The 27,885-nt window shown below is 29.3% G+C and overlaps 1 protein-coding gene across 1 annotated transcript in view; it reads right to left on the reverse strand.

Moving 5' to 3' along the window:
- The window catches only part of LOC107445964 (serine/threonine-protein phosphatase 4 regulatory subunit 1), a gene marked incomplete in the record, with an annotated part of 99,486 nt that overhangs the window by 16,827 nt on the left and 54,774 nt on the right, over positions 1 to 27,885 (reverse strand). The window contains 11 exon segments of the mRNA XM_071180860.1: positions 834 to 1,040; positions 2,839 to 2,948; positions 4,667 to 4,821; positions 6,576 to 7,033; positions 11,548 to 11,706; positions 14,080 to 14,145; positions 14,245 to 14,349; positions 20,339 to 20,427; positions 20,722 to 20,782; positions 20,863 to 21,002; positions 23,464 to 23,570. Coding sequence (XP_071036961.1) covers positions 834 to 1,040; positions 2,839 to 2,948; positions 4,667 to 4,821; positions 6,576 to 7,033; positions 11,548 to 11,706; positions 14,080 to 14,145; positions 14,245 to 14,349; positions 20,339 to 20,427; positions 20,722 to 20,782; positions 20,863 to 21,002; positions 23,464 to 23,570 — 1,657 coding nt within the window.

The following is a 27,885-nucleotide window of genomic DNA, read 5'->3' on the forward strand; positions in this document are numbered from 1 at the left end:
GTAAAAATGAAATTTCAACTTTACATATTACCTATCAGAAATTAAGTGCATAATTCAGGAACAGGCAAAAGTGAGAATAAATCAAGAGAAAAAATAAATTAACACCAACTTGGATTTTTATTTAATTTTTACCTTCTTAATCAAAACTTTATTATTACCCTTTACCTTACTTTATTAAGAAAAACTATTGTGTGATATTATTAGATTTCAAATCAGCAATTTATATTAGAAGTTAGAGAAAAACAAATTAATCATGATCATTTTTCTAATATATTCTTGATATGATTTGTGAGATTCTTTTACTGCCCTCAATAGTGTTGTGGTGATCTTCAACACTCCTCCATAATTTCGAATGGTATCTTTGATTAGTCTAAGAGACATAATAGTATTCTCATGGTGACTCACATTAAGCATTGCTTTATTTATCGAAAAACCTCTCTCAGGATCAGAATTCCCATGTGGCAAAATTAAAACAGCTTTAAATAATGTAGTTAAATTCTTATATTTTAGATTATTGCTATTTTTATTTAGCCTATAACTCTAATTTTTTAGGAACACCAACAAAATTTCATCAGATTTTTTGGAATTTTAGGGTTTGCACATACTTTTATGAATTTTAGGGGGAATGCGACCCCTGACAATGTCCTACCCTTAAAGTTTGTACTGTAAATTTAGGGTCACACTGTATTGGGAATACAAATAAAAACACTGCTGGTACCAAAACTCAAAATAAAACAACTTTCCAAAAATTATCTATTTAAGATCTAGAACCATAGGCTTTGAAATTAAGTTGATTATAGAAGTAAAATAGTAAGTTGAAAGATGAGTACTACCTTCATATTGCGTGCAAGCATATGGCATGTTTTCTTAATGCAAGGCCAATACCTCCTCCCCAGAGTTAAGGCCACGGCGGGGAAACTGTAAGCAATATATCCAAGTGTTTCATCATCACCTGAACTCATTTCCATGTTGCCCATTTCAAATGTTGAGTTGCTCACAACGGATACAAAGGAAGATAACAAGATAGGTGGGACAATATCCTGAAAACAACAGCATCAGTCAAGTCCTTTACAAAATATGCAGTCAACCAAACCTAATTTTTTGTACTAACAATACTACATAAAGTCTATGTGCACCCATCTTTTAAATTGATGGATTGAAACAAAAACTTATGCTACCTAAAGTTTAAGCGAACAATGATACATTAAAAAGTGGAATAAATTAGGGATGTAATTAATTCGGCCACTATTCGGCCCTTTTACTGAATACTGAAGTTTTTCGGCCGAATAATGAAGTATATGCTATTATTAATTATTTAGTTTTGTGAAAGCCTTATTAATGGCATCAAGATATTTAAAATATTACAAAAAATACATCAAGTAGTTAATTTTTTTTTAAAATATAGAAAGTTTAAAAAAGCAAATTTGTTAATATTTATTTCATTTTTAATTTAAAATTTGAAAATAACTTTAATTACAATCAAAAGAGAAATTTTTAAAAAGTAAGTACTCGGCCACCGAATATTCGGTATTTGGCCCCGTCACTATTCGTTACATCACACTAGAATAAATACTTATACAAGTCTATAATAACTCATGTTTTTTCAGCTCAGCTCTATACACAACTCTGGATGTTTTAAAAACTAATTATGTAAAAAAAATTTAAAAAAATATATAATGATTAGAGATGAAAACTAATCTGTATAACTTGCTGCTTAAGAAAAGATTATTGCTAGCGGGTTGTACGATGAACTTTTAACAGATTTAGTCTCTATATTTCTTTTAGGCAGAAATATCCTGGATCTTAAAAATTTGGGAGAGTTATACTCAAATGAAACCATTCACGCTAAAATTCTTGATATTCAATTAGATTTTGTGTATTTAAAATAATTTATAAAAGAAATTATCTGAAACTAATTAATTTTTGGCAACAAAACTTAACTTACTAAATTTTCATCCAGTTTGAATAATAATGAATGTCTTCAATATTATTAACACAATTCTTGTAAAGCATAGGATATTTTAAAATATATTTCCAAATGTATGTTCTATAGCTTTTTACTCATTTCATAGCTGCCAACATAGATCAGAAAAAACCCAGTAGATTTTACGAAATAATATAAATTTCAAGATAATTCTTGCTTAATGTACTAAATATTTTACACATAGGGAATCATAGGTACTTTTATAGACATTAAAATAGAAAAAACTGTAATATTCTCCACTCAAGATTGGCATCAAATATGCTCAAAAAATTGTGAATTATATTTTAGTCACAAGTTTGAATAAAAATAAGCATCTAATTCATAAGAATTCATTCATTTGAGAAAAAAAAAAATTTTTTTTTTTAAACTGATTTCTATAAATGAGGCTTGCTTCAATATTAGTAATACTTATTTAAATATTCAAGCAAGTAATTATCGGTGCAAAAATTCTATTTCGATAAGGATTTTTTTAAGGAAACTTAGTCAATTTTTTAAAATGTTCAAACAACAGAATTTTTATAAAACCAGTAAACCAGGAGAAACTGGCAAAATCCAGTCGAGTTGGCATCTATGCCATTTGTTAGCGGAATTTTAAATAATGTCTTCTTCAGGGTGCACAGCACAGCCAAATCGTTCAAAAAAATACAAATAAAAAAAGCTCTTTTTAAGCATTATATACATAACACAATGCAAAATAATTTTCATAGACTTAACCATGAAATTGGGAGGGGGGTGTATTCCATTTTAAAAATTTGATTAGACCTAAATCCATGATTTCTCATGACTTACACTGAATATTCATTATTTATAGCAACTCTTTTAACGAGTGTTAACATAAAAGGGATACAACAAACCTGATCTTCTGGTGACATAATCTGATAATTCCGTTTACTCTTCTCTTTCATTAAAGATTCAGTATTGGTACTGTACATTGGAATTGTACATTTAACAGGTTCTACATCTTCTGCAAAAATAGAAATCAAAGTTTCTTAATCAACGGAACAAAACAAAATACAGATAGTGTCAAGAAATACATAAATCATATAATTATTACTGAGGGGTAGACACAAAAACAGAACTATCATCAGGGTTGAAATAAAAATGCAGTGTTTTCACTGCACATATTATACACAATTGTTGTGCTCTTGTGTGAGCTATATTGGACTAACTATAATGGTTTTCATTGCTGGAAAAACTTAAGAGAAGAAAAAAAAAAAGGCCAACATACTTTTAACAAATAATGTTATAATAAACAAACTATGTAGTTTAATATAGCTCAAATATCTCAGACTGTACTTCAGACGAAAATAAGAAACAAAATTCCCGTTATTTTCCCTATTTCTAAAGAAAAACTGGAATTACCTAAAATACCTAACCTAAAATAACAGGAATTCCCTGTTATTTCAGGGATTTCTATCAAAATAAAATTGGTCTGTAATGAGAGCCATATAAAGTGTGACCGCACAACCGGAAGGAGGCGACTGGCTTTAAACTTAATGCTTTTTTTAAAATTTTCTTCAGAGATAAAAGGAACTATTTAAACTGAATAACTCTTAAAAATTACATTGGAATCTTACATAGAAATCTTACCCTCTATGTTGAAATTTTTTTTTTAAATTACAACACTTCATTTTTACCAAAAGTTGTCATCCGCCCTGTAAGCTAAACATTTTTCAAAACTTGAAAAGAAAGAAAATTTTAAAATTATTCTACAAGAAAAAAAAAACATGACATATTTCTCTTTTAGAACATATGCTTTCTAAAATCTCTATTGGACAAAACAGGAATTTTCGAAATTGCAATGATTCTGTTGTAGATTTCATTTTAAAAAGCGACCGATTCAATAAACCAACCTTTTTTAGCATGTCTACAATCGCATGAGAAAGGCATAAGAATCACGCATTACTCCTAAAGGAGACTATGCTGATGAATAAAGTTAAATTTGGTGTTAATAGTTTTTTTTTATACTAAACATACAATGAACATTTAAGAACTTTTTCATCAAAAATATGATTATCATCTTATCCTTTTTGCACATTTGACTTCATGACTTTTTCTAACAATTATATACAGTGAATAATATTATATATTTTTGTATTTTGTCTGTTTCGAATAATACCAGTCGTTTACCTATTTCTACCACGACCGGCCATTTGACCGGAAGAACAATTTATTGCTTTATAAGGTTATCGGATCAGAAATTAAGATGTAATGCGTATTCAACGAGTTGCACATTTCTACAAAGACTGTTGCGTAGTGAGTTCAATAGGAATAACTGTACATTCAAATTTCAAGAAAGTACCTAACATTTTAGATTGGCATTTCTGTGTCAGAAAAAGTGACAAAAACTACAATTTTAGGTAAGTAGCATATATTTTATTTTGATAGCTTCACTTCATTTCTAACTAACAGTTAGTTTTTACCCAGAAAAATGTCTAAACAATCAAGACCAGCACCAGCTCTTAGAAGAAATAAAATTAATTATAAGAATAATTATAGCAATGATAATAATTCGAAGAAATATGTTTGCGGAAAATGTACATTGGAGATATATATAATTACAATTTTGTTTAATTATGGCTTTGGTAGAAATAGGTTAAGTGTTGGTGTGTTTAGTTTTAACAGCTAGCCTGTAGACTTTTAGTCTGACTTAGTTAAATTGAATGCTTAAATATAACTCACCATCCGTATCATCCAACTTGAAGGTTAAGACAGATTCTTTGAAGGAGGATCGCAGCATTTCTGTATCATCGTCAAGTAACTGATCTTGAGATGCTAAAGTGTTGATGCAAGCTGTTTGAACAAGCATCTGCTTCACACCACCCACTTTAGAAGCACTGCAAATATTGAAACATGCATTAAGATATTTGTTTTCATATATATACCAAGGTTAAACGCGTGATCAATATTTAAAAAGATAAATATACATATACACAGTGAAACTTCTCGGAAGCGACAGCTCTCTACTCCACAGTAATATATTAAATGGAAGTGGGTCGTTCCTCCATCCACTTTATAAAATGTTATCTAAGATACCCGATTGTTCGTGAACCATTTTAATTTTAGCCAGTGTCATTTAGTTGGCGCGGAAATCCCACTTGTTTTGGCCTCGTGAAAACCGGATGCATAGCTCCCAACACAGATATGAAGAAATCAAGTAGATAATAGAAAATACAAATTTTATAATAATCATTGCAAAATATACTGAATATTTTACACATAGGGAATTTAAGGGATTTTTATAGTCATCAAAATAAAAAAAAACTGCAATATTTTCCCGTTTTGATTTCACACTGAATGAATGATCTTGGAATGTTATGCATAATGTTTATTCATAATTTTGAATAGTAAAAGGCGTTAAATGCGCCCAAGATAGTTAACTGAATTTTATAAATGAGGCTCACTTTATTATGTATTAGTGACCAGCAATAATTTGCAAGCCAGCAATAATTTGCACAAAAATTCTAGTTTAATGGGGATCTCAATTTTAAGTCATTTTATAAACTGTACAAAAAGCGGAAGAATTTACGAAACCAGAAGAAGTTTGCATTTAATTTTATTACAAAAATATTAGCTAGCCTTAAAAAATGAAGGTTTGAAACACTTTTTTTCATTTTCTTTTTAAATTTAACTTTCAGGTTTTGAAGATATCTTCTATAGTATTTCAAGATTTCCATGTCTCCCACCAAATGTGGTCGTAAATAGGAGGTCACAACATAGAAGTGGTCATTTAAGGAGGTTACACTGCATTCACTTAGAATACAGTGCAACCTCCTAGTGCATGTTATAACTGAAACATAAATATTACACAGCGAAAATATTTTTTAACAACTCTTTTAACAAAGCAAAAATTAAGGACTTTTTTTTGAAAAAATTAAGGATCTTAAAAATAGTATGATTTCTTGTGACAGTTTATCATTGAATATACATATACCAGCAGCAACAATACCAATTATTTACCTTTCTTAAAAGAAAATCCACAAAATAAAAAAATAATAATAAATAATTTTATTACAATATAAGTACTGATATAATTGTATTTATTAACAGGGCTCGCCAAAGTAGGACCAGACAAATTTTGCAAACCTATGTGGTTTATTTTTTTTAAAAATAAATATTTTCAGATTGCTAAGCGTGAATGACATCTAAGAAACTAATCAAATCCATTTTAATCGATTTCATTGAAACTGAATTGTAAAATTAAGTGCATAAATGACGATTTTATCTGGTTTTAACCGTCATGTCAAAAAATTTTGGCATTGTTTTTGACAATTGTCATATGTAAATCGAATGGCGTTTCCATACACTACGGACTGACGATATGCCGAAATAGATTGGGATTGAAATAATTGGGAAAACCTCGAATAGAACAATGTGAACTGCGTCTTTCGGCATAATTCATGGTGAAAATCAACACGATAAAGGAAAAATCTCATTTTGGAAAAGGGACAATTAGACACTTTTTAAAAATACTCAACGAAAGAAGTACCTTTAAGGGCTTTAAAAACAAAACAAAAATAAGCACTTTTCATAAACGCAAAGCACCCTGTCATTACACATTGAAATACAATGCAGAAGTTAAAAATCTTACCTGGTCTCACTTGGCAGCTGGTCTGACTCGATGCGTACTTTAATTTCAGAAACAGGTTCCGCCACATGTTCACTTCCAGGAATGGTTGCCCGAACATGAATATTCGTAGCTTTACCATCCTCAATATCAATGTCTAACTCAAGTTCAGGTAATGGCAAACGCCAAAACTGAAAATTATTAAACAGATTTTCGTTGTCCACGTGAAGGTAAACGTGCCCCCTTCTGGAGGCGACGTCCAGAGACTTGCGATGGGCGTGTGGAGAGTGATCGATAGAAAAGTTTCTCCGACCAGGTTTTCTCTTCTGAAAATAACTGTGCGAAAAGGGGGGAGGGTTGAAGTCTGCATCGTAGGTCGGTGTCACGTTGAGTCGGCCGTCCTCTAATACGCATCCAGTTTTACTGGGGTCAGCAAATGAATAGATGAAAGCTCCTAAATTCTGATAGGCGCCAAACTTTACCTGCAAAAATAAATAAAATAGATTTAATTTATAATAATTCAAATTCATTTCAATATTTAAATGCAGGGTTGGCGCAGAAATTTCCCCCCAACAAAATAGTTGCTTTTAGTAGCCAACAGCATGAAATGCATTGCCTAAATAAGAATTTTTCAATAATATGACTTAAATTTTATTTAATGACCTAATTGTTGATACCATGATCCGTTTAGTCAAGTTATGTGGCAAATATGATAATTTTTATATGCATGTTAGTGATCTAGTACTAAATTTTTATATCAAAAAATTAGTATATTTGCAGAAAACTAAATACTTTAAATTACTAGAATTCATTCAAAAAAATAAGTTTCCATTAAAAAAAAACTTTTTTCTAAAACAATTTCCCCTTTATCAATAATTGATTTAGCAAATAAGTATATATATATATTGTAAGAAGTGATTACTCAAATTCGAAATTCGGCGGAGTTTCACAGCAAAAACCATTGAAAAGGAGATTAAGAAATGAAATAGACTTCAAATGGAATCTGTGCGAATGGAAGAGCATTAAAAAATGATGACTCAAATTTGAAATTCAAAAATTGAAATTTTATTTTTAAAGAAAAACGAAGTTTATTGTGTTAAAGTAAAGAAGCTCTTGCGGGTAGAAGGTTGTCAACCCAATTTATGGTAAAAAAAATTAAAAATAATAATAAAACATCACTAGGAGTACATAAGTCTCCCAATAGTTTCCTTTCCCTGAAAATAGTTGCTTTTTTTAAAAAAGTCTTTTCAGGCAAAAAAAGCTGCCATAGTCTATCCAGGCCAAAAATAGTTGCAAATAGTCACCAGTGGCAACCCTGAAAATGTATGTTTTAAATATTATTGTAAAATGGAGCAGATCTAGAGCTTAATATCTCGCACTGGTTAAGGAATTTTTCTTTTCTTTTTATAAGCATAGAATTTTTAAAAAGAAAAATTTTCTTTTTAAAAAAAGAAATTCTTTTAATGTGAAAAGAACAATATTAGCTTGCCTAAGTACTTTGCTTTTTTAATGACCGCAGGTTATTAACTTATATTTTCTTTCTTGTCAGAATTACTTATCATTAATTTGTTAATAAATCCATAAAAAATTCTTGAAAAAAAAAAAAAATTTTTTTTTTTAAAGAAATAATTTAACATTTTGTTAAATTAATACCGCTACATATGGCAGAAATAAGTTTGAAAAAAATTGTATAAAATCTCTTGATAGTTCTGTAACTTTAAATAGATTTTTGGCTAAGGACCATTCATAAACTATGTCACGCTTTTAGGGGAGTTTGTTTCGTTCTTGGGGATTATCCTGTCAAAGCTTGCGAAACTGTGCAAATCCTTTGGTATCATTATAATGAAAAGCAATTTCCAAAATAAACATTCTAAACACATTAAAAAAAAGTAACAGTATATTTCAACATACTAAAGAAAACTAACTCGCATAGTCATGCAGGGTGCGTAGCCAAATCATGCAACATAAAATAAGCACCCTTTAAGCACTTTTGAAGAACTCAAAAATATTTTTACGCACTTTAAAAAAATATCATAATTAGGCAGGGTTGGAAAGTTTTTGAGAATTAACGGTTTTATCTTGATATAACAGTCATGTCAAAAAAAAAAAAACTTTTGGCATTGTTTTTGACAAATGTCAAAAATCATGAAATTTTGAATCGTGTAAAACGAATGTTGTTTTCATACGCTACGGACGGACAATGCGCCGAAATAAATTGGGGTTGAATTAATAGTGAAAACGTGGAATAGAACAATGTGAACTTTGTCTTTCTTGCATAATTCGAAGCAAAGATCAATATAGCAAAGGAAAAATTAAGCACTTTTTAAAAACACCCAATAAAAAAAGCCCCTTTAAAGGCTTTTAAAAAACGAAAATCGAAAATAAGCACCTTTAGCACTTTTTAAAAACGCTACGCACTCTGTCATGGATTACATAGTGAATATGACAAAATTTGCAGTTATTATTGCAGAAGCTGCCTTTCGGCGATAATATCAAGTTTGGTAAAAATGGTCGACAGTACAATTCTTTTTTAAAATTGCGACTGTTTCAAAATTTATTTTTTAAAGTTAAAAATAGTTAATCTAGTCATTGTTATGCTGAAAAAAAGTACTTAAAACATAGTTAAAAAACAAATGCAACATCAATCATGAGTAGGGCTGCAAGTTTGTAGCGGGAAAGAAGACCCGAAATTTGAGGAAAATTCTGAAAATTAACCCAGATTCTTAACATAAGCAATTTACTAGATAAATGATACAAGACAGAAATTGTGAAAATAATAAAAAAAAAAGCTTAAAAAATACACAAAAGTTACTTTGAAGCAATATTAATATTTAAATGAACAGAATTTTGGTGCAAAGTATTGTACATTGTCAGGTTATTCTCATTTATGCTTCATCTTTCATCACTTAATACATTTTTATACTTAGAAATCGATCTTTCTGCTTCCACACTGTCTGTAGGCACCGACAAATATCGTATTGCCCATTTCGGATAGCGTTCGGTCTTTGAGATCCAAAACTCGATCAATTTCCCTTCATCAGTGCGCAATTCCTTGACCGCTGCTTTGTAACAAGTAATTGCTGTGAAAACTCAAACATACTACATTTCATGTCATCACTACATTCAAACTACTAGTTACAAATGCTTTATCTCCCTCTCATCTAAGAAACTGATCTCTATTTAAGAAATCACAAGAAGGAAAAATTGCCTGGATATGTAGAAAGACAGTAGACATTTCATTGCCCAGTGCAATAGCCCTTGTTACAATTTTTCTGTCAAAGATTTGATTTATAACATTTTCTTTCTTTTGTGATTCCAATTTCTTTTATACTCTTACTGACTTCAGGGGTAATCCTATCACCCTACCTAAGTGTAGAAAGACCACCTTATGTGACAAGATAGTTATTATCTCTGAGCTATTTTCTTGTTATTTGCTAATTTACAATATTAATATTTTATAATTAGGAATACCGGTATAATAGTTTAAAAAAAAAAAAAACCATTACCCATTAATATATAATTATTTTTCTCCAAATTATAAAACACAGGTAAATATTAAACTACATCATAAGCAAATATTTCTGATGCAAGTGTTTAAATACTACAATACATTTTTAAAAAATAATAATAGTTGTTTAAGATTCAATTTAGTGAAATGATTAGTAACAGCTATTGGAATAGTATTTCCCAATAAAAAGCTACTAAAAATAACTTCTGCACAATAATCACAGGAAGCGCGATCAGAACAAGGGATTGGCTCAAAAGCAAAAATACAGCAATTTTACTAAAATGCAGATTTATTTATAAAAACATCAGATTTGATTTAAAAATTAGGAAAAAATCTGGTCAGTTGACAGCTATGTATATAGATATAATTAGGATCTGTGCAGTAATAAAAAGGTTTCTTCTATCATTATAAGCTCAATTCATAAGCATAAAATCAATAAAATTTAAAATCATGCATTTTTGCAACAAAAACTAAGCACTTTTTACAAACCCTGAATAATAAAAAAGCCACCTTTAATGGCTTTTAAAAAACTTAAATCAAAATTAAACACTTTTTAAAAATGTTACGCTGCCTGTTAAAATAAATAATGCTACAGTAAATGAAATAGTTTTAATATACAGGGGTGATTGCGAGCCCAAGTCAAAATTCCGGAAAATTTCTTGAGTTAAAAAAACAAAACAAAAAAACAGTTTAAATTGAAAAAAATTTAAACAAGTTTCTTTTTTTCTTCCTTTTTCTCAATATTTCTTAGTTTACTTAAAATATATTTAAAATTTTACACATACCTATACCTGGAGAAGTAATTAAAATATACAAATATGTCTTTCTTTCTTGAGTTTAACAACTATTTACTGATAAAAAATTAGTATTAATCATGAATATAAGCTTATAAAGCATCTCTCTGGCTCACCCTTACAAACAAATAAAATGTGTTTTTAAGTTCCACCTTTGAAAATTTGATTTCCGGAAACTTCTGTGATTAATGATTTTTCGAAACGTCTGGACCTTCGATCTCCGGAAACTTCCGGATCACTGTTAACGAAAAATCCGGATTTTTTCCGGAGCACAATCATCCTTAAATATCCCGTATATTGTGTATATCCAGTATATTGCGCCACTATTTTTTAAAAGACGAAAATAAGAAACAAAATTCCCTGTTATTTTGTGTGAATTTTAAATTCCCTGTATTTTCCAGGTTTTCCCTGTGGAGTGGCNGATCTCCGGAAACTTCCGGATCACTGTTAACGAAAAATCCGGATTTTTTCCAGAGCACAATCATCCTTAACTATCCCGTATATCCAGTATATTGCGCCACTATTTTTTAAAAGACGAAAATAAGAAACAAAATTCCCAGTTTGTAAAGGAGAAAAAAAAATCAAAATTCCCTGTTATTTTGTGTGAATTTTAAATTCCCTGTATTTTCCAGGTTTTCCCTGTGGAGTGGCAACCCTGAACATGCAATAATTGATATGATAAAAATGAACTTACGTAACAAGAGTTATCAGTCAAGAGATTGAGAAATATATGAGGCAAAACCTCCTTCCTGGTATCTGGCTTTACAGAATTCGCAACATCCACAAATACATCAGCGCAGGCTTTTCTGACACCCCACTTTATGTCATTACACAAATTCAGAAAGGATGGAAGCTGAAATAAACAACAATGGTTTTTTTAAAAAACTTTCTATGCAATAATGAAAGAACTATTCATAGCTGCCAACATGGATAGGAAAAAAACCAGCAGATTTTACGAAATAATAGTAATTTCATTAATTTAATCGATTAATTTTTATAGAACTGCTGACAAATCTTTCGTATGGGGCGAGTCTACCCATTCTACTAAAATGAATGTTACAGGGGTCTGTCTAGGTTTTTCTGAAAGGTACCTATTTTGTGAAAATTTAGACATAATTTGTGAAAAATTAAAAATTATATTAAAAAATCAATAGAAAAACATGGTAAAAATATAGATTTATTGCTTCTTAAGGGATACAAAAGTAAAATTTTAAGAAAAAGCATTTTGTGAAACTACCGTTTTCCCTAAAGTTGAATTTGTGAAACTACCGTTTTACTTGGGGTGATGACGTCACTTCCGTTCCTCCAATACCCCGGCTTACTACTGAATTAAAAACTATAAAATATAAAATTGAACTATAAACTATAAAATTGAATTTGTGAAGGTACCGCTAAACGGTAGTAAATTCGACCTGGACAGACCCCTGTGTTAACATTGTAAATAATCAAATTTTACTATTAAATTGTTATTTTAGTTACTATATAGGATATTTATGAAGTAAAATTCATAACTTTATTATATATTCCATTTTTTTATTCATAAAATAACACAAATTGAGTATTTGATCGATTATCACATTTTGATCACAGTTTTGTTTTTATAATCATTAACATTATAAAATAACATTTTTTTCTGATTATTGTTGATAAAAATAAATTAAAATTAATATAAATTTACAATTAAATAATTAATAAATAATAATAATTAAAGATTATTAACAAAATCGAAATTCAAACATTGGGAATCATGAAAAATCCTTTTCCCATTCTTTTGGGAGGTAATAATAATTTATAAATAATAATTTATTTAACTTGCATTAAATAAAAAAAGTTAATTTTGTAATATAAAAATTGAAAAAATAGGTAAAATAAACATATTTTATATTTACATTTATATTTAACCTATAAATTTTCTTATTAATGATAAATTTATCAATGCAGAATTAAAATAATATACTCAAATTCATTTAAAATGACTTAATTTTAATATAAACAAAGTTCTAAATTATATTATTATGCTTTATTAAAACTAAATACGAATGGGTAGACTCGCCCCGCGAATTCTGGCTTTTTGTTTACAACAGCAAAACTTACATTCTTTTTGTTTTTTTTTATATAAAATTAATGTAATCTTAGTCTTAGATAAGTTTATCACTTAACCAAAGTGAAAATAGTAATAACAATATACTTACGGAGCACCAACTAAAAGTTTGCTGATTTTCAATACAAATCTCTCAAAAGACGTTTGAACAGGTCGGTTAAAAAGACACCAAATAAATAAAAACGGATCAAAGTACTACAGTGCCATCTTCCTTAGAGTCTGAACTAAGTTCTCCGTCGGTAAAATTTTTTTTATTCGCAATTTAAAATAGTGAAAATTAAATAAAACTAAAATGGGTAGACTTGCCTCGGTTTACGGTACTTAAATTTTAAATGTTTTTTTATTATAATAACTCATAATTTTAATACCAATAAGGAAATAATTTATTACTGATAGCTGAAAGATTTTTTTACATTAGTTTAAAAAGGGAATTCTGAATAAAAATAAACAGAAAATGATAGGTATAGCTAAAACTGTTATACTTTGCATCTTAATATTTATTGATTTTAAATTTAAAAAGTAGAGTAAAGAAAGAATTAAAGCAATAAAATAGCTGAGCAAAAAAAGTTTTTTTCTTCTGCAGAATTATATCCTAAAGATACTTTTTTTGTTCATCAGAAAGGAAAGAAATATTCCTGATTTTTCTGTTCTCATTTTAGAATTAAAAAGAAAAAATGCCAATGACTGGCTTGCTTTAGCTAGAATTTTCAATTGATAAAATAGAAATTAATAAATAATAATTCTGAAATCACAGAAGTTTAAAAGATAATTCGCTCTAGAAATGTTTTTTCTTTCATTTTTTGAAAGAACACCGTAATTTTTAAAGAACATGATAAAAACCTTTTACATTTTTAAAAAAACTATTATTTGTACAATAAAATGAAAGATAAACAAAATACAAGTTAAAACCTAATCATAAACCAGTTTCTAGCTCTTTTCAAAAAATTTTTGTCTTTAGAATCAATATTTTTAAATGCAGACAAACATAAAACCTAATAATCCAGTAAAAAGAAATATTCAATAATCTAATGAGATATCTTATTGCAACTGCCAAAAAAGCCCTACAAAAAACCTAGATTTCAATGAGGGCATTCGCTTCAGTTAATAAACACTTTTAATCATTACCAAAGATAATTCAGTAGAATCGACACCCACAACTTTGCAGAGGGTTCCAAAGCCTGCAGCACAAATCTATAATGGAAGTTAAAAACAAAATATTTAAATTCATATTATGAAGTATACGTGGAACAATTCTGAAATTTAAAAAAAAAAAAATTGAAAATGCATTACCTTGCGAATGCCAAATAGTGGATCACAACAAAGATGGACGAATGGTTCTAGAAAAAATTTCACAGTAATTTCTTTTCCAACTAATGGTATCATCTTGCTCATCAGCTGAAAATGAAAAATCAAAATAATTAGTACTATTTTGACCAAACAGACTTTATAATTATAGCTAAGCAGAAAATTTAAGAACTTCCACAAGAAAAGCTTCAAAATCTAGGAAGTAGATGGGCACTATACTTAAAAAACAAAATAAAATTTTTTTTCTTAGTTTTGTAGAGTTAAAACAAAAAAATTCTTTACATTTCACGAAATTTCAATGCCCAATCATACTGCTTTACTTAGTAAAAATATTGCACATCAGAAATGCAAGGAAAAAAAAAATTTTTTTTAGCAAAATTTACTCTCATGAAACAAATTATATGCAATTGGTAAGAAATTTTCTATCACTGGTTAATAAGAGTAATTTATAGTTAACAAGAGTAATGGTTAAAACAGTTCAATCTTTCTTGTAAATGAGAACAGTAAATCCTTATTTTTAACAATATAAAAAATAATTAAAATGCTAAAGAATTATAACTTTAGAATGAAACTTTATGCTAAAGAATTATAACTTTATGAATTACTTATACTTATGAATTATAATGAAACTTTATGCTAAAGAATTATATTGGACATTTTGAATTTTCTGGGGGGGGGGGGGAAGTAGGGTGCGAAGTCAGACTTTCCAACAAGAAAATAAGTACTTCATAATTGATTAAAAAATACTTTTAACCATTTTTTAAAAAATAAATAATTAAGATTTGCAGGAATAAAAATTATTTCTTTCAATTGTTTAAAGTTCTCTTATAAACATAAAATCAACAAAATGCAAAAACATTTTCAGACTTCACATAATTATGATAAAATAACTAGTTTTTGCTGTAAAGAAAATAGCGAAGATCATGTTTTTTTTTTTTTTTTTAAACTTACGATGACAATCGACACAACCGAGGAAAAAAAAAATCTAATTTTGAAAAATAGAAGCACTTTTTAAATCCCAATTTTAAAAAAAAGTAACTCCCAGGGCATTAAAAAAACAAGCATCTTTTAAAAGCGCTACGTAGCCAAAACATTTATTTGGAGAGAAAAGAAAGCCAGCCCTACATAAATGGAAAAAGCTTTTACCAAAATTCCTCAAGAAAACGTCAATTCTATATAAATTAAAATGTTGACAATTTGGTGAGGTGAGACTGGTATCTTCTTTAATGATGAACTCTCCAGTTGAAGTTCCGCTCATCAAAGCTGGCTGTGATATGAAGCATAAATCTCTAACATGTCACAGCCACTTTGACAACCAGAAACACAACCACAACTTCTTCTTGATGATGAATACTTCAATGCATTCACACTCATCAAAGCAGCTGTGATATGAAATATTATTTCAACACACATATAACAGCCACCTTGAGAGAGGGGACACACGCACACATCATCTTCTTCAACCGCTGCTACACACAAAAAAGTCAAATACATGTTAGAGCACAACATAAATATTACATAGCTTTAGTTCCAGGGAGGGTACGGATTTGTGTTCGTGATTTTTAGATCATGTGAATACAAATTGTGATGCAAGATTTTCAAATAGTGAGAGATCATTAAGGCAGAAAAAAGGGCAGGGTGCAAAAGTTTAAAAAAAAGGCATTATTATTCTAAAAAGATAATTTCTTTCTATGGGCTTTACACGTTCTATTAAAAAAAAACATTGCCAATTTTTTTTTCTACTTCACTAAAAGTACCAAAGCACTCATATTAATAACTAATTTTTATTAATAAATTAACATATATATATCAATTAGCTTAGTAATTTATTTAAAATGCATGCATATATTAATAAAATAATAAATGGGTCTTTTTAAGTGTCTGTAGTTATGATTTAATGATAGTGAAGTAACTGCAAACTTGTCTAAGTCCATGAATCTTTGGAATATCAATGAAAACCATGACTTTCCATAATTTTTTCTAGGTGCTCAGACACCCTGTTACATAAATTTCTCAGACTTAGACATAGAATAATTACGTCGGGATCGTTACGTCATTTCTCTGAGAGTTGTAACCAGAATGTTTACCAGACAATTTTAATTTCTTTAAAAATAAAAACAGTGAGATAGGATATTTAAAATAAGATAGATCATATAAGAGAATTAAATTTTTCCAATAAATATTAGCATGGCTTCTTGAAATACAACTTTTGCCAATAAGAGTTGGGTTTTCGTGAAGTGAATCCGACTCTGAGTGAAAAAAAGAAAAATTTCATCAAATAAAATAAAAATCACATTTTTTTAACAGGATAAATGAAATAATCTACAACGATCCAAAGCATTTATCATTTAATTACAAACAGATCGAAAAACTGCATTATCTCCCAGAATAAATGTGTTTATGATTTCAAAACAAGAATAAAACTTCAAGCAATGCACTATTTACTTAAGAGTTTCCTTTGTTTATAATCTTTCAGAAAAAAGAAAATGCACATTTCTTAGTTAGTAAAACTTTTAAATGACCTCTAAATTAAGAGGCTAGTTTGACATTAGAGAAAATATTACTACATTAAGAAAAATTATGTTACACATAAAGTATGCAAAAATATCTGCAAACTCTGCTCTTTCTGAGGAATGTGATATAATTACAAAAAAAAAAAACAATACTTCTTATTCATAACTGGTTTAAGTAGTTATCTTTCCATTAAGCAGGGAATGAAGAAAAGCTTTGTAATGAGAGAAAAATTTAGTACTAATATCGTTCTGAAAGATATTTTTATTAGTAGCAAATACATTTGTTACTAAATTAAAGTAACAGAAGCTCCTTCTATTTACAAAAAAAGAAGCCTTCATCTATAGAATAGAATATAACATATATTTTTTAATTATAAATGTAAGAATTTTTAAAAAATCTAAATCTAGAATTTTGCATATTTTAATATTTTTGGCAATATTCTTCTGTTCCTTAAAAAAAATTGCACAGTTAACCTTTTTTAAATCTTTACTATCTAGGAATTGCTTTTTATAATATAAATCTGAAATTCTAGCTAAAGCTAGTCTTAGCAAAAAAGATTTTTTAATTCTCAAAAGAATGTAGGAAAAATAATTACGAACAATTATTCCACAAGAAAGGCATTTTTTAAAAATATAATTCTGCAGAAAGGGGGAAAAGTTTGGTAGAAAATTCATTAAAAAACTCTGCTGATTAAAAAAAGCCCCAAGTCGCTTTGCTTCCTGAATAAAAACTCTGTCAACTCGGTAATGTTTTGCAACTTGTTGCTATTATTCTGCCATGGAGAAGAGATCCAACGTGCTAAAATTGTAGATTAATTTAGAATCAATTTTCCAGACATAAGGTGCATAGCCAAATCTTTCAACAAAAAATAAGAACCTCTCAAGCACTCAAAAAAATATTTTTAAGCCCTATATACATTAACAAAATGCAAAATAATTTTCAAAGATTTTACATGATCATGATAAAATAACTCGCTCCAGACAAAAAACTCTTTTCTTGATTACATTAGCTACAATAAAAAGATCAAAATATTTTTCGGTTTGATTCAAGAGGGTGGAAAATGAAGCCCGAAATTGAGAATATCTTACAAAATGCAGTGGAGTTGAACACAAGAGTGCTAGAATCTTACCCAACCCAGCTTAGATTCAGCTGTATTTCATCAAACATGTAAAATTATGGATGCTTTCATGTGCCGCGAACCGACGGCACACCGAAATGGATTGTGGTAAGGTAGAATAGAACTATGTGAAAAGCACGCTTTTGCATAATACATGACAAAAAACAGACAATGCATAGCTGCCAACATTGATCGGAAAAAAAAAACAGTTTTAAGAAATAATATCAATTTCATGATAATTGTTGCTTAATGCACTAAATATTTTACGCATACGGAATTTCATTGTCATCAAAATAGAAAATCTGCAATATTTTCCAGCTATGTTTGACACTAAACATACTTAAAATGTTACGTATATTCATAATTTCAAATATAAATGGGCATTTCATTAATCAGAGATGGTTAAAAATTCTATTTCAATAGGGATTTTTTTAGGAAACTTAATCCATTTTTGGGAATTTTCTAAAATGTACAAGAACAAAGAGAATTTCAAGTAAACCAGTAGAAACTGGAAAAATCCAGTAGAGTTGGTAGAAAAGGGAAAATGAACCACTTTTTTAAAAGCACCCAATAAAACAAGCACCTTTAACGGAGATCGAAATCATCAGGGGTCTGTTTAGAAGAAATTTGAGTCCGTTAACGGACCCTTCACAAATTTGTTTATCTTCATTATTGTTTTGTTAATCAAATAAACCCTTCCTAGGAAGTGGGGGGGGGAGGATGACAGATGTAAACGAACTAAATTTTGTCTTCGACAGACGCTTCTTCCTTTATTCGTCCAAAATGAATATTCTGCGTTCAGCAGTATAGGCTAAATACCAAATATTTATATGATGCATCCCTAATTTAGTAGCTGCCATTGCTGTTTATTTTTTAAAATATAATTTTTTTAATTATATATTTACAGTGTTGAGCATCATCTTGTATGTCTTTATAATTTAAACACTCCTTGCAAACGTTTTTTTGCAATAACAGGACCCTATTTGCACACATTCACAAAAGCAGAACCCTGGTTGAAAGAATGTGACTCAACTTTATTTCATATTCACAAATTACGAGTCATTTTTTCACAATTTTACAAAAAACGGACCTTTCACAAAATGTCTGGACAGACCCCTGATCAAGCACCTTTTAAAAATGAGGCATTCATCTTACTACCACAAAAAATGATCATGTTATACAGGGCTGCCACTGGATGAAAACAAGAAAAATAGTTGAATTAGTTGCATCATACATGAAAAAAAGTCTCCAAGATATATAAAATAGTTGCTAACATCATATCCTCCTCTTAACATAATTTTAATTATTTGTGCTGTAATAGCATAAAATTCAAATAACATGCAGTTAGATACTCATATTTTATAAAAAAATGTACATTTATTTGTGGATTTGCCAACAATACATTCTTTCACATTACGCATAAAAACAGGGAGTTTTATTTTTATCTGTTACAGAACAGTTGAATTTGAAACTTGAATTTCCTTTCTCTGTTCTAATTTGCTTAGTTTAGACATTTAAAAAACAATAATAATAAATATTGCAATTTAACTATGTTTTATTTTGTTTATTTTTCACAACTGACACATTTCCAAATTTTAATGCTTATCAAAAAAATTACGATCACTACTCGACAAAACGAATATCCCCATGTACTTTTTTTCTATTCTAAATAGCTCTAAAAAAATTTACAACACATTTTGCGTAATTAAAGACAATTTTTCTAATTTTGCTACTTCGTTCAAATTTAAAGAGGGGAAAAAACTTAATCCTCAGAGATATTACATAAGCTTTCTGAAGCAGGAGGAGCATTCACGTAGTGCGAATTCCAATTCCATCAGTCTGATAGGTTAAATATGTCTGTCATGCTTTTGACATCAAACAGTGAGAAATAATAAAGTTGGGATAAAACGAAACAGCGGCAAAAAAAGTGGGGGACTCATGAAGCTATTCTTCATTTTAGTCGCTTTGGCTTAAGAAAGGCGCCGATTTCACGCAAATCATTGCAAATTAGTTGCTTTTACTCATATTTCTACTAAAATAGTCGCCATAGTTGCTATTGCTTTAAAATAGTCATTTTAGTCGCCTTTTTAGTCTCCAATGGCAGCCCTGTGTTATACATCCTTGCACTAGCAATTGAAAAAGAATGTACAAAACAATTACTTACAATGCAGGATGGATGAAGGAGACGCAGAAGAACCTATGAGATGCGCATCAAATGTGGCTGTGATATGATATGGAGAAACAACACATTTCACAGAGCACATTCGACGACATCGCAGAGGGTGGTGGTTAAGAGAGAGAGCCTGTGTGGGTGTGCCACTTTCCGTCAAAGACAAGGTAGTGAGATGAAACTATTTACACACATCTCACTACCCATGTCTTTCACAGAACAAAAGCATTCTGACCTCCTGTTAGAAGAAAAAGGAGAGGGCAAATAAGAAAACTTACTGAAACATCTTCTATCCTGAGTTCTTCCAAGTTAATTTCGCACGAGACCAATTGAGCCACCAAAGGGCAGATCCACTCCACCAGTTGAGCTGCAAAATTAGTTGAGAAGTTTTACAAAGCAATTGAGCGTCAGAAACACTTCATACAAGAACAATTGATCAGGGTGCGTAAAAAATATGAAGGAAAAAAAAATCACATTTTTGGAAAGGGAAAATTTAGCATTTTTTAAAAACACCTAATGAGAAAAGCACTTAGAAGGGCTCTTAAAAAACAAAAATCGAAAACAAGCACCTTTAAAAAACACTATGCACCATACCATTTAAAGTGAGCCCAGACAGTTCACTAATACAAGCTTTGATTATAATACAAATGTTAAAACTTACACTGTTCAATTAAATTTTTTTCAAGCAGCACTAACAATGCAGATTGGCCAGCCCTCCGTATCTAAGAAAGATATGGTGAAAAAGTTTAAGACACAGGATATTAGAAAGAAAATAAATAAAAAAATATTTATCATGACATACCATCAATTGAATATCAGTCAACAACTTCACGGTATAAGGCATCAACTGCTGCCGAATGACGATGCGAAGATTTGGCTCGCTTTGACAATAGGATGCGATGGAAGGAATGTGTTGCATCAGTTCAAATTGCACCATCGCTTCTGAAATTTTTTTAAAAAATAAATAAATTTAAGAAATAATTTTATAAACACAGGTAAAAATCTATTTTATACACAATTTTAGTTGGAAGAAATTCTTCACACCTACAAATTACAGGGGAAAAAAAAGTCAATTGGTGTAAGTGGGCTTGCACACGTCAAGGACCCCACTGAGCTATGCTGGTGGTAGAGTTGTTACTGGGCAGACCAATATACATAACTACAACATGGATAACTAAAAATCCAATAGAGCGCTGATTATCTGAACTGCTTGGGACAAAACGCGGTTCGGATAATGAAAACTTGGGATAATCGGAAAGTTATTTAAAACATAGTTTAAATCAGGGTTGGCTTTTTGCCAACATAAGCTGGTTTTTGCCATGCCAGGGGTAGAAACTGGTTATAACCGGCCAAAACTGACAGGAACTAAAAATACATCTATATTAGTTCTAGTAATTGCTTAATGAGAATTGTTTAAGTATACTGAAAAATGTAACTCCATATAACTGTAACAAACTTTTTAATTCATTGTTTGTAAATATATATGATTTTGTTTACATTAATTATAGAGAGTGCAGTAAATCAAATATTTATATAAAACAAATCGGACCCATTTCCTGAAACTTATTTTTCCTGTCAAGTTTTGACAACTACCCCAGCTGCTACTTGGTGGTCCAGTTTTAAAAAATATACAATAGATGAAAGTTTCACAAATCTTGCTTGTTCCTTGATGGCAATGCCTGCTAGTTCTGCTGGACTTAAGAGAATCTTCTCAAATTTCTTGCTCGTGCATAGGCAAATTGAGAAACTGCTTAGGTTTAGAAACTGCATCAGAAATTGTCTTTTGTTATAGATTACTGCAGAGTGCAAACAATGCAATATTTGATTTTGAATGGTGATAATTTTATAAATGAATTGTACTTTGTTTAACATTGAATTGTTTTGCCTATGAATTATCCATTGTATGTCAATCTCAGTACTTACTTTTATGTCATTTTCTGAATTCCTGCCACAAATGTGGCAGAAAAGGGTTTCTGCCATGCCGCTTTTAACCGGTTTCTACCAGTGGTTTTAACCACTTTGGCAGAAACTTGCCAACCTTGGTTTAAATGATCGTTATTTATGCACTAACTTCTCTTCACACTTTTTCCAGGCTTAGGACTGGCAGTACTATCTAAAATAGCTCTGGCATGTTTAAAAGTATATATTTTTTCTAATTTTAAAACATTTTTTTAATAACATTTCAGCTTTTTATAGTTTTTTTTGTCAATGATTGATTTTACCACATTTTTCTTTATTTTCCATTGCAAAAGAAATCCAGCAAAGACTTTTCTTTCAAAGATGCTCTTTTTTGAGCAGCCTTATTTTTTAAAAATAAGTCAACTGAACTGGATCAACACTATTTTGACGTTCTAAACCAGGGGTTTCCAACTTTAACAATTAAAAACACCAGTCAAATGGTGAGTCGCAACTTTATCAAAATTTTATATAAGACTCTTCAATGTTTAAAGGAACATTAAATATTACTGTCAGACTTTTATCAAGTTACACAAAACAAGAGTATTGAATTACAAGTTAAAATAAGAAGTCGATTTTTTCAAAAACATTATATTGCATATTAAAAAATTCTGGCTACAATAGCTTTAATGTGCCAAGATATAAAACTTAAAAAAGTATTTAAAACCCATTTAGATTTTTTTATGCAAATTGTCCTTAAAAAACGACAACTAATATATTTAGTGCAACAGCATAGCACTGAAAATTGGAACCCAGCGTTTTCACTACAGCGCGAAGAACGCAAGAATCTCGCATATTTTTTCTCGCAACGAAAAATGACAAGCGCGAGAAGTTCGTGTACTCTATTAATAAATTTCAAAATGCTCGAATTTTGGAAAAAATTTCGTCTTTTGCCATTTCGAATAAAATCCGTTTTACTTTTTTTCCTTGATCTTTCATTATTTTGAACATTGGTCCTTGTTATCTAGCTTCCCTATTTACCAGTATTGTTCAGAACCTGTGCGAACAGCAGAGCACCACCCCCCTGAACCCCTTCAGAACACATTTCTCTGCAACCATGTGTTCACCGTAGGTAAGGTTTCTCCATGTAAGACGTTTACATTTTTTGTGCATGAATGTAAGATGGACAAATACCTTGTTAAGGCGACATCTTCTACTCCGTAGAGGACAAATGAAAATGAAACAAATGAAAAATGACGGTCAAAACGAAACAAATACGGATATTTTTCAGCCAAATAAATATAATAGCTGATGAACAAGTAGATATAGAACAAAGAAAATCCCCCCCCAGTCTATTCGTGTTTTTTTAATATTTAGAAATCTCACCCTGGTATTTGAGAAAGGGTGAGAAATTCTCTCCCATTCTTTTTCTGTAATAAAAACACTGGAAGCATAACATAACTGAAATTATATTCAAAAGATCAAGTATAGTAATAACAAAAGTCACCTTCATCTTCACTCAGTTTACACATGACTGAAATGACAGATTGTAATTCTTTTTCATCAGAACCAGCTTGCTGTAGGGATTCCAAAATTTTTCTGGCTGCCATTTGCCTGCAATTACATCAATACTTTAAGATTGAATAAATGTCTCACACATTAACATAAAATTCCAATATAAGTTTTAAAAAAATATTTCACTTCAAAAACCTCAGGAATGGAAATTAAGATATTTTAGTTACATTTTTAATGCAATAATGTCAATCAAATAAAATACATCACAATATGAAATAAAATTAGGATTTTTTTTTTGGCAATAATTTTGTTATTTATTAAAAAAATAGCAAAATGCACATGATTGCATTTCTGTGGAGGGAAAGTGCAGATTGGCTCACTATTTTTAACTTGCAATGTAAATGTGTGGAAATTAGGATCTGCTCTTTTTTGTTTGTTTGTCAGAACATGGTTAATAATTGCTTAACATATGGGTGCACAACTTGCCGTCTGCTGGCCAATTGAGGTCGACCAACTGTGTGGCCTGCGGGAACTTCTGAACACAATAAATTGGCTTTTGTTTAAACATAAATTTTCATAAATTAAAATATTAAATCCAATTTATATCACTCCAAAATGCTTATATTATTTGTACTTCCATTTGCACTTGGTTAGAATTTATATCTCCCCCTCCCAATATTTATGTGCATATGTATATACATTTAATAAAATAATTATTTTGAAAAATGGAAAATTTTTTTAAAAAATATTAATTTTTTAAATTTTAAATAAATTCAAATAATTAAAAGTATTTAATTTTCAGCAAATATGTTATTAAGTTCACTTATAAAAATATTTAGTGCTTTGGACATTAATATTTATATAAAAATTACCACACTTGCCGCTAACATAACTCAATATGCGTGCGGACAGTCACTCAAAAAGGTTGTGCACCCCTCCCTAGCTTAACAAATTATATATTGTCGCATAATGCTTATGATAGAAGAGCACTATCTTTTATAGTAAAGGCGGCCTATTATCACAGCAGTTAGATTAAAGAAGAGACATACACTTATTTAGTCATGCAGGTGGCAAATAACATAATTTTTAAACGTAAGGGTTCAAAGCACTTCATTTCTTTTATAAAAAAAGTACTGTATAAGTACTTTATAATTAAGTACTGCTAATTATTATAATTCTCTTAAAAATGAAAACAATTGATACTTTTTCAACAAAAAATAAATAAAATATAAAAAATGGGAAAAAAACTTGAACAAAAGCCTTTACAGTACCAAATAAGATTCGATATAAAATACTACAGATATTATTTTGATTCCTTGAAGCAATCGAGGTTCCATGAGTTTAAAGTAGAAAATGCTTATTTCTTAAAAAAAAATCAAAAATCACAAAAGCAATAAAAACAAGATAAATTACTAACAGTGGGTACTTTAAAAATTAGCGTTTTGCTCAAGTTTTTGTATTTTTCATGGTACTAAAATATTGGTATTCAGGGTATCTACTAAATTTCAGATTTCCAAATTCATGACTTAACGAAGTTACTATTTTCTCCGACAATAACACAACAATAAATTTAAAAACCATTATAATTACATTAATTGAAATGATAGGTACAACCAAAACTGTTATACTCTTCATCTTCATAGATTTTAAATTTAAAAAACAGCATAAAAAAAAAAAGAGTTGGAGTAATAAAATAGTTGGAAAAAAAATACAAAAGCAAATATTTTTTTTCCTTCTTATTTTCTGCAGAATTATATTCTTAAGATACTTTTCTTGTTCATGGGAAAAGTAAAAAATACTTCCGATTTTTCTGTTCTCATTTTCGAATAATAATATATAAAAAAAAATCGCCTATGACTTGCTTGCTTCAGTTATAATTTTAAATTGATAAAATAAAATAAGTAAATAATAAAAATTCTGAAATCACAGAAGTCTCAAAGATAATTTGTTCTAGAAATGTTTTTTCTTTCATTTCTTTGAAAGAACACCATAATTCTTAAAGAACAGGATCAAAACATTTTATATTTTAACAAAATATGACTGTGGGCGATGGGTGAGGATTTTGTTACAAATTCAGATATTCAGAACACCCACCCTGTAATGGGGGGGGGGATTCCATCTTAAAAATTAGATTTTTCGAGGATCTACATCCATGACTTTCCACGCTTTAAAAAAAAGTTAAAATCATGACAAATTTTGTTCAATACTAAAATTCATGACTTTCCAGGTGCGGGGATACCCACCCTGGTATTCTAAATACCACATAAAAATTCATAGTGCAAACTTCAAAAAAAAAAAAAAAAAAAAAAAAAAAAAAAAAAAAAAAAAAAANAAAAAAAAGATGAAAATAACTTATTTACCATTAAATATCAAAAAGTGATTATTTATATTAAAAAAGCTAATAGAAATTTGTGCTGTAATAACATCGTAAATAAACAAAGAAGTAATTTTTTCANGACCATCGAGAAAGAGCGTATACTGTAGAACCACAGTTATTAGGTTTTTTTTTTTGGGGGGGGGGGGGGGGATGTAAATAGATTTAATAAAGAATAATTTAAAATTGTATCTTTTATAAAAATAATATAATAAATAGTCAAATCGTAAATTCACAAAATTTATTACGAAATAGAAAAACTGGCATCAGTAATTTCTAAGATCTTTGATAGAGGACTATAGATCTAATTTCATGAGCTGAGAATAAGAGGACTATAGATCTAATTTCATGAGCTGAGAAGAGGACTATAGATCTAATTTCATGAGCTGAGAAGAAGACTATAGATCTAATTTCATGAGCTGAGAAGAAGAGGACTATAGATCTAATTTCATGAGCTGAGAAGAAGAGGACTATAGATCTAATTTTATGAACTGAGAAGTCTTTTCAGTTACTTGAGTAGGCAAAAAAACTGTTACTTCTTTCTACTTTTCAGGATATTTTTGAATAAGGATCAGTTGTCTTCCTTAAGAAATTTTATATGTATTTATTAATTTTTTCTGCTTTAGTATTTCTAATATTATTTGAACGTCTCAAAATCTCTAACTCATCATAGGAAGAGAATGAGAAACCGCAGTCCCGTGGCGACATTCGTGCAGAAAGATTTCTCATTCGGGAAGAAAAAATTTTGATTATCTTTTCAGCAAAAATGTTTGACATTTTATTACAAAAAAATAAAAACACGCATTTAGTAACCCCCCTTTTTTATGAGTCTGATTCTCGTGATTTTGTCAACGATATTCTTTCGATAGATACTGCTACGAATTTCACAATTTTTTTAAAATTTTTTCTTAATATGATTTACAAAAAGCAAATGATTAGTGTGCTTTCCTCCTACAAAATGCAAGAATATCTATACTATTAGAATAAAGAAAAATATCACATATTTAATTGAAAAAAATTATTTGACCCGAAAAGTTTTATTTTTTAAAAGTTGACGCGATTGTGACTTTACTTTAGTAACATATATAATTGAAGGGTCTGTCTAGGTTTTTCTGAGAGGTACCTATTTTGTGAAAATTTAGACATAATATGTGAAAAGTTAAAAATTATATCTAAAAATCCAACACAAAAATATGACAAGAATATGGATGTATCATTTTTTAAGGAAAACAAAAATAAAATTTTAAGAAAAAGTATTTTGGGAAACTACCATTTTTCCTAAAATTGAATTTGTGAAACTACCGTTTTTCCTAAAGTTGAATTTGTGAAGGTACCGCTAAACGGTAGTAAATTCGGCCTGGACAGACCCCTGCANAATCGTTTTAGATCCTTTTATTTATGTGTTTCATCGAGAGCTAATAAATAACATATTGGTTTGAAAATTATAAATCTTCTCAAACATAATTGTATTTTTATTCCATTAAAATTTTCAGAAAAGGATTTATTGCTATGAATTTTAAAAAAATATTATTTTCATGCATAGCTGTAATTAAACTTTTTGGTATTAATTCTTTTAATATAAATGAAACATTTCATTAACAGAAAAAAAAAGAATTATTTTTGTAACTGAATATTTGGCAAGATTAGATTCAATGAAATCATTAAAAATGGAATACGGATTAGTTTCATAGATGACGTTAACCTTTTATATTCTGAAAATGTTTTTAAAAAAACCAATCCAGATTTGCAAAAATTGACTGCTACTTCTTTGGCCAGCCCTGTTAATTAAAATGTTATATCAGGGCTTACATTATAAGGGGTCTGTCCAGACATTTTGTAAAAGATCCCGTTTTTGTAAAATTGTGAAAAAACTATTAATAATTTGTGAATATAAAATAAGCATTAAGTCAAATAGTGTCCTGTTATTGCAAAAAATTGCAGATAACTTTTTCAAGAAGTTAAATAGATACAAGATTCTGCTCAACAATTGCTGCTACTAAATTAAAGAAGCAGCATACACATATTTGGTATTTAACCTAT

This window comes from Parasteatoda tepidariorum, chromosome 5, assembly GCF_043381705.1.
Source record: "Parasteatoda tepidariorum isolate YZ-2023 chromosome 5, CAS_Ptep_4.0, whole genome shotgun sequence".
In the NCBI taxonomy this organism is placed as follows: Eukaryota; Metazoa; Arthropoda; class Arachnida; order Araneae; family Theridiidae; genus Parasteatoda; species Parasteatoda tepidariorum.